At 40.4% G+C, this 15,844-nt stretch overlaps 1 protein-coding gene across 2 annotated transcripts in view; it reads right to left on the reverse strand.

The window, feature by feature from the left end:
- Positions 1–1,179: 1,179 nt before the first annotated feature.
- Positions 1,180–15,844, reverse strand: part of LOC137313360 (copine-3-like) — a 77,082-nt gene continuing 62,417 nt past the window's right edge. For both annotated transcript variants that reach the window (XM_067979496.1, XM_067979488.1), the window contains exons 13-17: positions 15,611–15,665; positions 15,468–15,519; positions 9,079–9,212; positions 6,562–6,798; positions 1,180–2,848 (exon numbers count right to left, since the gene is read on the reverse strand). In XM_067979496.1, coding sequence (XP_067835597.1) covers positions 2,741–2,848; positions 6,562–6,798; positions 9,079–9,212; positions 15,468–15,519; positions 15,611–15,665 — 586 coding nt within the window. In that variant the 3' untranslated portion in view covers positions 1,180–2,740. The remainder of the gene's footprint in view (positions 2,849–6,561; positions 6,799–9,078; positions 9,213–15,467; positions 15,520–15,610; positions 15,666–15,844) is intronic.

Below are 15,844 nucleotides of genomic sequence, written 5' to 3' on the forward strand. Positions count from 1 at the left end.
TGGTGGTTCTCAGTATTCAGTTGTGCAGCTCACCCTGTGGTCCTATGATGGTCCATCCTGAACACAGCTCCTTCCTGTGCACCATAAAGACCACCCTTTAAGCTGCTGCAGGGGCATTGGGTTTCCCTCCCCTCCCCCCACACACAATTGGTAAGCTCCCAATCACAGTATGTGCAATGCATGTAAGATGGGGGAGTGCAGGAAGATCGCTTGTCTGACCTTTAGTTAGTTAATCCTGCTTGTATTTCAGAGCCAGCCTCATGAGGCTGACCCTGGAATAAAAGCAGGGTTAGCAAACTAAAGGTCAGACAAGTGCTCTTCCTGCACTGCACCAGCTTCCGTGCGATCAGAAAGTCTAGGTCAATATGTTTAAAAGGGAAATGTATTCTATTGAATTGCCCTACAATATCTGAAAACTATAAAGGAAGATATCTACATGCTTGCTGGTGTCTTTCATTCACTCCTTGGTACTATGCTTTATGTATTTCAACTGTATCAGTGGTTCACCCGAATCAAGAACCTGATTCAGGGTATAAAATCTACAGGTGACATAACATCCTTAAGTGGAAGGAGTTAAGAGTAAGTTGTGAATAAATTCAAGAAAACAGAATCATGTTGGCTCAATGGTATAGGCATGGCACAATATTCTATTGAGCCATAGCAACCAGGCAGTCACAAGTGACATCAGGACAGGAAAGGAAAAAACTGGGGGTGGAGTGGGGAAATTCCCATCTTTATTAAGGGCTTGACATTCTCAATCTCCCACTGAACCTTGGTCTAGGAAACTTTAAGAACTCTGAAATGTGTCGCTCTACCTGTCTCTCCTTCTTTAAGTCACTCCTTAAAACCTACCTCTTTGACCAAGCTTTTGGTTACCTTCCTAATATCTCAATGTGGCTTGGTAACAAAATTTGTCTGATCCACTCTGGTAGTAAAATGTCCCAAGGCATTTTACATTAAAGCTGCTATATAAATGCAAGTTGTTTTTGTTGTTGTATCCTCAACTCTAAAGGCAAGGGAGTCCATACACGTCTGTAATGCAGTTATGGGGTGCAACATTAATGTGTCTGAAAAGCTACAGAAACGTTTTTTCCCACGTTCTTGCCTGAATTGCCATGGTGATGGACATGAGGATTGACTAGCAACTTCCAAGGCAACCTTCTATTAAAAACACTGGTATAAAAGAATTGAGTTTAATAATATCTAGCATGTGTTTTACTAATCACATTTCAGATGTCACAATTCATGTGTCAAGTTTCGGGCATCAAACCTGTATATATGCAAACTTCTCTGTCACACTTGCACCCGATTGGCACAAATTTCATATTTATAAAACAGAAACAAATCACATTTAAAGAGTAGGGAATATACCAATGAAAGTTGCATGAAGAGATTTTTTTTTAATCTGTGATTAATGCTACAGGAAATCCAAGATTAATGAATATTGTTACAAAATTATAAAGGAACACAAATGAAGTGGCACTTTGTTTAAATTAACTAATTGAAGAGTGACCTGATACTGCAGTTAATGCACTTGATAGGTTTATTGAAGCGATCTTTATAAATTGTTTAACAACACTGTTTGTTTGTTGCTTTCTCATCCGTTTTAATTGTGAGCTCAAGTAGAAATGCATGCAGAATAACAGTAAAAATTACTAATATTCAAGATCCTTTCTATAATACTATGCACGATATTATACTTTACCAGGGTGTTTTAAATGCTGAAGTAGTGTTCAATCGAGGGTAAATCTAGTAATAGTACTAATTAAACAGGGGAATCTAGCTTCGATTTTAACTGCCCCCAGGCGGGCAGGAAAGGGTCGGGTGAGGGGTTACAATCTTGAAAATCGAAATCCCGCCTTCAACCTTCTGCGTTCCCGACTGCCACAACATTAACAAGGCTCCCACTAAAAGCAGGCAGGGGCCTAATTAAAATGCAAAAGTCTCAATCCGATTACATCATCGGCTCTGCAACATAATATTAACGTCAAGCCGGGAGGAGTCACGCATGGCGGGAGGAGATGACTGGCCAGAAGAGACCAAGGTAAGTTTTTTAAAAATGTCTCTCTTTAAACTCGTGGGACAGGATGAGCAGGCATGATCCCCCCAGGCCCATCAAGGAGTCCTTGGGCCTCCACAGCGCCCCCCCCAATCATGAACCACAAAGGAATCTCAATCCCCCCCCCCGATCGCAAACCGCAAAGGAATCCCTAATTATTATACCTTAAAATTTAAAAACATTATTCATACAATACACTTGCATGGCACTATGATATGAAGCATGATATGTAAATCATTCTCAATTTCATTAGCAATTAAAACTGCTGTATACATTGGTGCCAGATACAGGCATATAATCCAAAAATCCAAAAGCTGAATTATCATTCATAATAACAGTACAAAAACTGTAGAAAGCATTGGAGGTTAACAAAAGAATGCTTCTTTAAGCATTACTAAAAAGTTATCAAAAGCAAAATGAACAAATTTACACAAATAGCAATTAGTAAATGATTTGATCTCACTTCAACTACTTGTAAAAAAAAAAGTTGTCAATTGTCTTAAATTCACATACAAAATATTTATAATGCAACAAACTATTTTAAATAATTTTAAAACTATGAAAAATTACTGACGTAATATAATACATTGTTAATACATGCATTTCTAAACTTATTTAGAAGGAAAATTAGATTTATTTGGCATAGTGTATTACAAACATTTGGCTATACATTTAGAGCACTTAAGGATTTGGCTCATTTGGAGGACGGAGTTTGCGTGTGTTGAAGTAGCACACCACTTGCTGAGGCAATTCAGCCAGTACACTTTGTGCAAGAGCTTCTTTTGTTGCCTGTAGAGATACAAACATTAATCTAGTTTAATTAATATAGATAAGTCAATTTAACTGATTAATAATTGTTTCTGAAATTGGTCTAATTGAAAATCCCATGTGCACCAAAAATATACATCAAATGCATACAAATTAGGCATTCAAGTAGTCTTTACAACATTTCTAAATACATAGGGCTAAGAATTTTCAAATTATTAGTCGCTGAGGATAGAATTTTTCATTCCTTGAAAAATGCAGTTGCATATTTCCGTCAATACCCAAACAGCACTTTCTGCAAGTTTGCATCAACAAGAAATGTGAAACCAGAAAGGAATGACTTGCTAAACTAAAGCATATTGTCAGAATAACGTTTGCTGTAGCACTTTAACAGCTGTTTTGTCAAAAGCATAAACTAAAACAGACCTTGGTGCATAATCAACAGGACTGGACTTAGGGTGGAGGAGACCACCACCTACTGGTCAGGCAACTACATTATGATAATGGTAATAGTGGAGTCCACTCCCATAATGCACGATGTGGAGATGCCGGTGATGGACTGGGGTTGACAATTGTAAACAATTTTACAACACCAAGTTATAGTCCAACAAATTTATTTTAAATTCCATAAGCTTTCGGAGGCTTCCTCCTTCCTCAGGTGAACGGTGTGGAAATGAAATTTTCGAATCCTTCGCATTTGAAAATCACAGAACAATGCCTGGTGATTACTGCCCGTTGCCAAGGCAATCACAGTGAGCAGACAGAAAGGTGTCACCTAAAAGGCCACCGAATATACAAACCCCCAAAAAAGAGAGATAGAGAAGGAAGACAGTCAATGACCCGTTATATTAAAAACAGATAACATTTGTTCGCCGGTGGGGTTACGTGTAGTGTGACATAAACCCAAGATGACATGTTGAAGGCTGCGGATGTCATCAATGATGACGAACACCTCGCTATGGCCATCCCCACACCTCCACTACTTGCCTTTAAACAGCCACCCAACCTCAAACAAACCATCGTTCGCAGCAAATTACCCAGCTTTCAGGAGAACAGCATCCACGACACCACACAACCCTGCCACGGTAACTTCTGCAAGACATGCCAGATCATCGACACAGATACCACCATCACACGAGAGGACACCACCCACCAGGTGCACGGTTCATACTCCTGTGACTCGGCCAATGTTGTCTACCTCATACGTTGCAGGAAAGGATGCCCCGGAGCATGGTACATTGGCGAGACTATGCAGACGCTGCGACAACGGATGAACGGACACCGCGCAACAATCGCCAAACAGGAGGGTTCTCTCCCTGTCGGGGAACATTTCAGCAGTCATGGACATTCAGCCACCGACCTTCGGGTAAGCATACTCCAAGGCGGCCTTCGAGACACACGACAACGCAAAATCGTCGAGCAGAAATTGATAGCCAAGTTCCGCACCCATGAGGACGGCCTCAACCGGGATCTTGGGTTTATGTCACACTACACGTAACCCCACCGGCGAACAAATGTTATCTGTTTTTAATATAACGGGTCATTGACTGTCTTCCTTCTCTCTCTCTTTTTTTTGGGGAGTTTGTATATTCAGTGGCCTTTTAGGTGACACTTTTCTGTCTGCTCACTGTGATTGCCTTGGCAACGGGCAGTAATCACCAGGCATTGTTCTGTGATTTTCAAATGCGAAGGATTCGAAAATTTCATTTCCACACCGTTCACCTGAGGAAGGAGGAAGCCTCCGAAAGCTTGTGGAATTTAAAATAAATTTGTTGGACTATAACTTGGTGTTGTAAAATTGCCCATAATGCACAGCAGCAAAGTAACTACTCCAACTCTGACGAGTGCCACTTTACAGTTTGTTTATAATGCATGAATATGACAAGATTCCAGTAAGCCACAAAGAGGGGGGCATAGAATGAAGAGACAGTGAGTAACTTTTACTAAGACCCAAGAGTTAATTGGACATTGTAAAGCATGTATTTTAGAAGAGGTTAGAGAACAATTTTGTGGATTCTACAGGAATTCTGAACTGGGCTTACTTAGATTTTTTGCACTTGGCTTTATAAACAGAGGCATAGAGTACAAAAGCAAGGAAGTTACGCCAAACCTCTCTGAAATCATTGGTTATGCCCCAGCTGGAGTGTTGTGTCCAATTCTGGGCACTACACTTTCAAAGCAATGTCAAGGGCTTAGAGAGGGTGCAGAGGAGATTTGCTAGAATGGTGCCAGGAATGAGGGTCTTCAGTTAAATGGTGAGAGACTAAGAAATGTTGGTAGTCAGAGGGATTTGGATGTCCTTGCGCACGAATCACAGAAAGTTCACATGCAGGTACAGCAAGCAATTAGGAAGGCAAAATGGTGTGTTAGCCTTTATTGCAAGGGGGTTGGAGTATAAGACTAAGGAAGTCTTGCTGCAAATATATAGGGCTCTGGTGAGACCACACCTGGAGTACTGTGTACAGTTTTGGTCTCCGTACCTAAAGAAGGATATACTTGCCTTAGAGGGGGTGCAACAAAGGTTCACTAGATAGATTCTTGGGATGAGAGGGCTGTCCTATGAGGAGAGATTGAGTAAAATGGGCCTGTATTCTCTGGAGTTTAGAAGAATGAGAGGTGATCTCATTGAAACGTATAAAATTCTTAGAGGGCTTGACGGGGTAGATGCTGAAAGGCTGTTTCCCCTGGCTGGAGAGTCTAGAACTACGGGTCATAATCTCAAGATAAGAGATCGGCTATTTAGGACTGAGATAAGGAAAAATGTCTTCACTCAGAGTTGTGAATCTTTGAAATTCTCTACCCCAGATAGCTGTGGATGCTCAGTTATTGATTATATTCAAGATAGAGATCGATAGATTTTTGGACTCTAATGGAATCAAGGGATATGGGGATAGGACAGGATAGTGGAGTTGAGGTAAAAGATCAGCCATGATCTTACTGAATGGTGGAGCAGGCTCGAGGGGCCATATGGCCTACTGCTGCTCCTATTTCTTATGCTCTATGTTGTGTGGATAGTCTGGAGAAACTGGGGTTGTTCTCCTTAGAGCAGAGAAGGTTAAGAGGAAATTTGATAGAGGTGTGCAAAGTCATGAACAGTTTTGATAGAGTAAATAAGAAGAAACTGTTTTCAGTGACAGACGGGTCGGTAACCAGAGGACACAGATATGAGGTAATTGGCAAAAGAACCAGAGTCGAGATGAGGAGAAATTTTTTTATGCAGCAAGTTGTTATGATCTGGAATGCATCACCTGTAAGGGTGGTGGAAGCAGATTCAATAATAACTTTCAAAAGGGAATTGGATAAATACTTGAAGGGAAAAGATGTGAAGGGATATGGGGAAAGGGCAGGGGAATGGGACTAATTTTTCAAAGACAGGCATGAAGGGCCGAATGGCCTCCTTCTGTGCTGTATCATTCTATGAAGTAGGTGGGAGGAGGCTCATGTACAGCATAAAAACACCAGCATAGACCAGTTGGCCTGTTTCTGTGCTGTAAATTCTACATACTTCTATATAGACAAACAATAGGACAGGGCTGGTTAGAAGCTATTGCATGTTATGTGTGCTGGTTATGTTGAGACAGGTAGGAGTGGAACAATGCCAAAAATCCCAATAACGTATTCTCCTGAAAATACAGTGCGTCAAACTGTACAATGAGATCAGTTTTCAGAAAACAATTAAAGAAACAATCTTGAAACACTGATGTAATCACGTAACACTGTGACCGTGCAAAACTTACGTTATGAAACTTTCTAAAAGGTACAAACTGGACAATATCTCGGATAGCTATTTCTCCAGTGGGTGATCTAAGAACACATTCATCACCATCCAGAAATTCCATGGCACTGAAATCTGCTCCGCCAACACCAACAATGATGATGGACATCGGCAATTTAGCAGCATTAACAATGGCCTGTCTTGTATCATCTAAATCTGTTATCACTCCATCTGTGATGATCAGCAGGATGAAATATTGCTGTTTAAAAGAAAAAAAAGTCACCTCACCATATGCAATTGAAATGCTGCAAATGCATTACATATCAGGCATAGCAAATACATAATTATTTAATGAATGCCTAGTTTGACATACATTAAAGCTGCATTTACAATACAGATGTAGTAACACTGCAAGATGATTTTGCTTCACATTGCTGCTAGCTCCCGCCATGAGTTAAAATCATGGCTGAAATCTTAAGATTGACGACGAAGGGATGATGGAGATATTAAAACGGGTGCAGCAGGAAAGTGAGGAACCTTCGCAGAAATTCTACCTATTGTGTCCAGTTTTGGGTACACTACTTTAGGAATGACATCAAGGCCATGGAGAGGATACACGAGATTTACTAAAATGTGTCAAGGATAAGAGGCTTTAGTTATGAGGAGAAAGGAGGGAAATTGGAACTTTTTTTGACTAGAGCAGAGAAGGTTAAGAGGAGATCTGATAGAGGTTTTCAAAATTATGAAGGCTTTTGATAATATAAATACAGAAACTAATTCCACTGGTCAATGTGTCAGTAACTAAAGGGCATAAAATTATCTAAGAAAAAATAAAAGGAAAGGTTACGGGGATATGGAATGCCCTACGAGAAACAGTGGTGAAAGCAGAATCCACAATAGCTTTTAAATTGAGAAATGGATAAATATTTGATAAAGAACATTTTTTTAAAGGTATGGAGAAAAAGCACAGGAACGGAACTAAGTGGATGGCTCTTTCAGGGAGCCGACACAAGCATGATGGGTTAAATGGCCTCCTTTTGTGCTGTAAATTCTATGAATTTATGATGATTACAATAATAAAATACTTCATTTCTAAGACATAGATTAAAACAGTTCCAAAACAATAAAAGTCAAAGGAGGGGGAGCTTCTCCTCTGTAATCCCAACCAAAATTGGGTGAGATCACAGCAGAGAATATTGGAAAATTCAGGTGGAGAGGCCAACGTTTCATACTGCTGACCGGGATTGTGTTCCCCAGCTGGGGACTGCTGCTCTTCCTCCTCTGTCCACCATATGCAAATAGCCCAAGTCCTCACCAGACTTCCATCCTTTCCATTCGACTGACCGCTGATTCTTGGGGCTGCCATGCGGAAGGTGGCAGTCGGCCACAGGAAACAATAAAGGCTCCCCCATAGCTGCCTCCTCTCCCTCCAGAGGGCCCCTCTGACCTGCTGAAGGCTTCAATCTTGGCCAAGGCCTTCAGTGGGTACATTCATTCTGATGTTCAGGGTGCTTCTGCCCCTTTAAGGATCTTCGCCGCCAGAATTTTTTCGCTTGCACTAACGGGCTTACTACTGATGACTAAGAGCCTGCCTTGTATATGCAATGAGCCCAAACCCAGGAAAATAGGTCAAGGTTGGGGTAGATATGGAGGGGCAGGCATAAGTCTGCTCTGCTGATATTCTGCCCCAAACAAGAGAATCCATCTCCAGATATCTTATCACCTTAATGGTCCTCAAGTAATTTTGGACTATCTGTCCATGAAGAAAAGTTTTACATGAGAGATGAATCCCACAGCCCTTCCATCAGCCTCTAGCTCTTATAGCAGTACAGTGAGAAGGGAATTAGCCAGCAAGGACTCCATGTCCAGTTATCTCTCTCTCCCCTTTAATGCAAGCTGGCACAAAAGCAAGATAGAAATATTGTTCACACTTTTTCAAGGCAACCTGACTGTGGAACACTTTTTACAGTAAACTAAAAGCATTAAACCATTATCTGGGATGCCTTGTCTCAACCAAGGTCCTGTTTACATGTGCAGGTGAAAATCTCCAACTCTGGTGTACAAGAGGCCACCTTGTTTCTTCAGGTGAGAACTACTAATAGATTCCCTTTTAACCTTCTGTGCTCTAGTGAATACTAGTTTTTCAAGTTTCTCATTGTAACCACATAATGTAATCCATGGTATCATGCCATTCAATCTACAATGCACCTTATCCATGGCTAAAATATTCAAAACTGCACAGTAATATTTTGCTTCTTCAACTATTTATCAGAATCCCTCTTAACATTTAAATATACTGAATGCATAGTGCTAGTTTGCTTGTATTAAATCATATGATGTGCACCACCATATTAGTACACATTACACTTTTTTTTTTAAAACAAAGACATTTCATTTTTGTAACAGAAGTAGCTTCCAGAGATAAACTGCATTAAAATTTGGGGGGGAAAAAAAGCTAATGATGCCTTTGTAGTTTCTGATATTTTTCTGCAGTCATTCTATGGAGAGGAGTCCCATACGTACGTGTAGAAATACTTACTGAAGCTGTCGGCTGCTGTGCTGCTGCAGCTGCAAATCTTGCCACATGGTTTATTATGGGAGAGAAGTTTGTGGGCCCATGTAGCTTGACTTGAGGCAGACAGTTTCGGTAGGCATCAGCTATCCCTTGCACTCCTAACAAACAATCATAATAAAACATAAAATTTCATTCAAGAGAGAAAACTTGTTGCCATCCTCACCACAATTTGTGGTCCTGCAAGTTGCACAATGATTTTATCCATTTTGCACAACTCCTATAAGATAATAAAGTTCTCAAAACAAATTCCCATTTTTATATTTCATAAAACATCTTATACAGATGAACCATTTGGATAACAATGGCAGTAACCAGTTTATTTTCCATTCTAAAAAAGTGTGTGAAATTGATTTAAGGCAACTTTTTATTCGTATATACATATTCTCAGTAAGTTTACTGTACACCAGAACTGAGGTGATAACAGTGGATGACTCTGGTACGTTGTGGGGGAGGTTTTCCTCCTCAGAAACCATACTGAAAACAGATGCCCATTGTCTCGCCAATGAGAAAACTCAGACTTAGAATGAGCTGCTCAAGCTCATTACCTGGAAAGTGTTTGGGTTTCAGATCACCAGGTGCTGGGAGTTCAACCTTTGGGTTGATCCAACATCAACCTCATTTACTACAATTACAAGAATCCTTGGGAGCATGGAATGCTTTACCACAGGAAATGGTTGAAGCGGAAACCACTGCATCATCTAATAAAATTAGCTAAATTTTTGAAGCAAAGATACAAGGATATGAGAAAATGGAGCAGTGGGATTAGTGTTATATTGCTCTAGCCAAAGAGCCAGCACAGACGCAATAGTCCAAATGGCATCCTTCCATGCTGTAAAATTCTATGGTTCTATCTATCAACAACTTGCATTTCTAAAGCGCCTTTAATGTAGAAAAACATCCCAAGGTGCTTCACAGAGGCATCATCAGACAAAAATAGATGCCAAGACAAAGAACGAAATATTAGGAGGGGTAACCAAAAACTTAGTTAAAGAGGTGGATTTTAAGGAGAGTCTTAAAGGAGGAGGAATTAAGATTGTAGTTATCTCATACCTTAATTTGAATATTTCCAAGCTAATTTCACAAAACTAAAAGCATGCTTATACAAATTGAACTATACCCTATCTAAATAAATGGAAACAGGAAAATTTAGAAAAAAATGGGCCTACTTACTTGAATATGCTAAGTTCACACTGGTTAATTGTTAATGGGAGGGATGTCAGAGAGACGATAAACATACTAAGCCTAAAATTGGAAAATGTGAACGTTTCAAAACTGGATGTCAAATATGCTGTTCCAGTGAGATAAACATCGAAACATAGAAAATAGGAGCAGGAATAGGCCATTCGGCCCTTTGGGCCTGCTCCGCCATTCAATATGATCACGGCTGATCCTCTATCTCAATACCATATTCCCGCTCTCTCCCCATACCACTTGATGCTTTGTGTGTCTAGAAATCTATCTAACTCCTTCTTAATTATATTCATGACTTTGCCTCCACAGCCTTCTGTGGTAGAGAATTCCATAGGTTCACAACCCTCTGACTGAAGAAATTTCTCCTCATCTCAGTCCTAAATGTCCTTCCCCGTATCCTGAGACTGTGACCCCTCGTTCTGGACCCCCCAGCCAGGGGAAACATCCTCCCTGCATCCAGTCTATCTAGCCCTGTCAGAATTTTGTATGTTTCAATGAGATCCCCTCTCATTCTTCTAAACTTGAGTGAATACAGGCCAAGTAGACCCAATTTCTCCTCATGACAGTCCTGCCATCCCAGGGATCAGTCTGGTGAACTTTCAATGCACTCCCTCTATGGCAAGCATATCCTCTCTTAGGTAAGGAGACCAAAATTGCACACAATACTCCAGGTGTGGTCTCACCAAGGCCCTGTATAACTGCAGTAAGACATCCTTGCTCCTGTACTCAAATCCTCTTGCAATGAAGCCAACATACCATTTGCCTTCCTAACTGTTTGCTGCATCTGCATGTTTGCTTTCAGTGACTGGTGTACAAGGACACCCAGGTCCCTTCGTACATCAACATTCCCCAATTTATCACCATTTAAATAATACTCTGCCTTTCTGTTTTTCCTTCCGAAGTGGATAACTTCACATTTATCCACATTATACTGCATCTGCCATGTATTTGCCCACGCACTCAACTTGTCTAAATAGCCTTGAAGCCTCTTTGCATCCTCCTCACAACTCACGATCCCACCTAGTTTTGTGTCGTCAGCAAACTTGGAAATATTGCATTTGGTTCCCTCATCCAAATCATTGATATATATTGTGAACGGCTGGGGCCCAAGCACTGATCCCTGCGATACCCCACTAGTCACTGCCTGCCACCCCAAAAAAGACCTGTTTATTCCTACTCTCTGTTTCCTGTCTGTTAACCAATTTTCAATCCATGCCAGTATATTACCACCAATCCCACGTGCTTTAATTTTGCACACTAACCTCTTATGTAGGACTTTATCAAAGGCCTTCTGAAAATCCAAATAAACCACAGCCACTGGTTCTCCCTTATCTATTCTACCAGTTACATCCTCAAAAAACTCCAGTCGGTGTGTCAAACATGATTTCCCTTTCATAAATTCATGTTGAATTTGTCTAATCCCGTTGATATTTTCTAAGTGTCCTGTTATCACATCCTTTATAATAGACTCTAGCATTTTCCCTACTATTGATGTTAGGCTAACCGGTCTGTAGTTCCTGTTTTCTCTCTCCCTCCTTTTTTAAATAGTGGGGTTACATTTACCACCCTCCAATCTGCAGGAACTGTTCCATAATCTATAGAATTTTGGAAGACAACAACTAAGGCATCCACTATTTCCATGGCTACCTCTTTTAGTACTCTGGGATGCAGATTATCAGGTCCTGGGGATTTATCGGCTTTCAGTCCCATTAATATCTCCAGCACTATTTTTTTTACTGAAACTAATTTCCTTTAACTCCTCCTTCTCACTAGTCCCTTGGTTCCCTAGAATTTCTGGGAAGTTATTTGTGTCCTCTTCCGTGAAGGCAGAACCAAAGTATGCGTTTAATTTCTCTGCCATTTCCCTGTTCTCCATTATAAATCCTCCCGTTTCTGACTGTAAGGGACCTACATTTGTCTTCACTAATCTTTTTCTTTTTATATACTTGTAGAAGCTTTTACAGTCCACTTTTATGTTACTTGTACGTTTACTCTCATACTCTATTTTTCCCCTCTTAATCAATCTCTTGGTCCTTTTTTGCTGAATTCTAAACTGCTCCCAATCCTCAGGCTTGCTACTTTTTCTGGCAACTTTATATGACTCCTCTTTGGATCTAATATCATCCTTAATTTCTTTTGTTAGCCATCGTTGGGCCGCATTTCCTTTTGTGTTTTTGCACCAGAAAGGAACTTACAATTGTTGCAATTCATGCATTTGTTCCTTAAATGTTAGCCATTGCCTGTCCACTGTCATGCCTTTTAATGAAGCTTCCCAATCTATCATAGCCAACTCACTCCTCATACCTTTGTAGTTTCCTTTGTTTAGATTTAGGACCCTAGTTTCGGATTGGACTACTTCACTTTCCATCTTAATGAAGAATTCTATCATGCTATGGTCACTCTTCCCTAAAGGACCCCGCACAACAAGATTATTGTGGGGGAAATTAAAACGGGGAACAAAGAAATGGCAGAACAATTAAACACATACTTTCCTTCTGTCTTCACAAAGGAGGACACAAATAACCTCCCAGAAATGTTAGGGAACCAAGGGTCTAGTGAGAAGGAGGAACTGAAGGAAACCAGTATTAGTAAAATAAAAGTGCTAGGGAAATTAATGGGGCTAAAGGCTGACAAATCCCCAGGGCCTGATAATCTACATCCCAGAGTACTAAAAGAAGTGGCCCTGGAAATAGTGGATGCATTGGTGATCATCTTCCAAAATTCTATAGACTCTGGAACAGTTCCTACAGATTGGAGGGTGGCAAATGTAACCCCACTATTTAAAAGAGGGAGAGAAAAAACAGGGAATTACAGACCAGTAGTGGGGAAAATGCTATTATAAAAGATGTGATAACAGAACACTTGGAAGGTATTAACGGGATTGGACAAAGTTAGCATAGGTTTATGAAAGGGAAATCATGCTTAACAAATCTACTGGAGTTTTCTGAAGATGGAACGAGTAGAATAGATAGGGGAGAACCAGTGGATGTGGTGTATTTGGATTTTCAGAAGGCTTTTGATAAGGTCCCACACAAGAGGTTAGTGTGCAAAATTAAATGGATTGAGAATTGGTTGACAGACAGGAAACAGACAGTAGGAATAAACGGGTCTTTTTCCGGGTGGCAGGCAGTGACTAGTGGGGTACCGCAGGGATCAGTGCGTGGGCCCCAGCTATTCACAATATATATCAAAGATTTGGATAAGGGAACTAAATGTAACATTCCCAAGTTTGCAGACGACACAAAGCTGGCGTGGAATGTGAGCTGTGAGGAGGATGCAAAGAGGCTCCAATGTGATTGAGACAAGTTGGGTGAGTGGGCAGGAACATGGCAGATGCAATATAACGTGGATAAATGTGAGGTTATCCACTGTGGCTGTAAAAACAGAAAGGCAGATTATCTGAATGGTGATAGATTGGGAAAAGGGAGGTGCAACGAGACCTGGGTGTCCTGTATACCAGTCACTGAAAGCGAGCATTCAGGTGCAGCAAGCAGTTAGGAAGGCGAATGGTATGTTGGCCTTCATTGCAAGAGGATTTGAGTACAGGAGCAGGGATGTCTTACTGCAGTTATACAGGGCCTTGGTGGGACCACATCTGGAGTATTGTGTGCAGTTTTGGTCTCCTTATCTGAGGAAGGATATCCTTGCCATGGAGGGAGTAAAATGAAGGCTTACCAGACTGATTCCTGGAATGGCAGGACTGACGTAAGAGGAGAGATTGGGTCGACTAGGCCTATATTCACCAGAGTTTAGAACTAGACAGAATAGATGCAGGGAGGATGTTCCCGATGGCTGGGGAGTCCAGGACCAGGGGTCACAGTCTCAGGATACGGGGTATGCCATCTAGAACCGAGATGAGAAATTTCTTCACTCAGAGGGTGGTGAACCTGTGGAATTCTCTACCACAAAAGGCAGTGGAGGCCAAGTCATTAGATGTATTGAAGAAGGAGATAGATATATTTCTTAATGCTAAAGGGATCAAGGGATATGGGGAAAAAGCAGGAACAGGGTACTGAGTTAGATGATCAGCCATGATCATTTTGAATGGCGGAGCAGGCCCAAAGGGCCAAATGGCCTACTCTTGCTCCTATTTTCTATGTTTCTATTAATTAACCCCTTTTCATTGCACAATACCCAATCTAGGATAGCCTGTTCTCTGGTTGGCTCCTCAACGTACTGGTCTATAAAACCATCTCGTACACACTCCAGGAATTCATACTCTACAGTATTATTGCTAATTTGGTTTGGCCAGTCTATATGCAGATTAAAGTCACCCATGATTACTGTAGTACCCTTGTTACATGCATCTCTAATTTCCTGTTTGATCCCATCTCCTACATTACCACTACTGTTTGGAGGCCTATAGACAACTCCCACCAGTGTTTTCTGCCCCTTGGTGCTTCTTAACTCCACCCAGACTGATTCTATATCTTGGTTTTCTGAGCCAATATCCTCTCTCACTATTGTTCTGATTTCATCCTTTATCATCAACGCCAGCCCACCTCCTTTAATAATAATTGAATGAATTTCACATTACCAGCTCCAAAATATACACCTATAAAACCAGATTCTAAATACTTTTAAACATACTACTTTTAAATATTACTCCCAAAAACAAAGCCAGTAATCTGACCTGATTTTAGATCTGCTCTTAGCACCAGTGTTTGCAGGATACAAGCAGCAAATGTTAGCAATACAGAAGAATCATTAGCATTTTATATGATGATAGTCATGCTAATTAATATAAACCTGAGTATTTAAATTAAAATTTGTTTTCACAAATTTATAACTAAATGCCAACTTTTCACGGTCCAGAATATTTTCTCTCATACTCTCCATAAAACATTATACAAACATACAGAAATAGTTCAAAGAACTCTTACTCCATTAAGAAACCCTTTTATGTTTTTACTGAAAAATGAAATACAATGGAGAACTGAAGTATATGTAGTGGATTTTCTAAAGGTTTTGCATCATTTGTGTTTTGTAATTAATTATATTTTACCATCACCAATGCTGAGTAGCTGAGCATGAACTCTCAGTGCTTCAAAATACCTCAATCTTACACAATAGTGCTAAAAAGCAATTCAGTGCAAAAGGAATTTAGTATTGCCACTATTTCTAAAACAGGTTAAAAAGCACAACAAAAGGGAATGCCATACCTGCACAGAATGGGTTGGTAGGGTTAAAATTAAGTGGAAATTCATGCGATACCTGGAGGGGGAAAAAGCCATCCAAAGTATAAATTGTACACAAAATATAAAATCAAATTACTAATATCTTTCATTAATTGATCCATAATTACCTGCCAATTAGGAGGTATCTGTGCACCAAATCCAAATGCCGGGAACAATTTGTCTCTATAATAAAATAATCACAATCAGATGCTTGCCAGTAAACTGAAAGGGAAGAAACCATATATAACCAGCAGTGCGATACAACAAATTTTCTGCACAAGCAAAGCTAACAGGATAACTAAGTCCCCAAATTCTAAGGTGCATTTATTTTGCAGGCCAGTAATGGTTCCAGCCAGGCAGTA

The sequence above is a fragment of the Heptranchias perlo genome, chromosome 3, assembly GCF_035084215.1.
Source record: "Heptranchias perlo isolate sHepPer1 chromosome 3, sHepPer1.hap1, whole genome shotgun sequence".
Classification (NCBI taxonomy): domain Eukaryota; kingdom Metazoa; phylum Chordata; class Chondrichthyes; order Hexanchiformes; family Hexanchidae; genus Heptranchias; species Heptranchias perlo.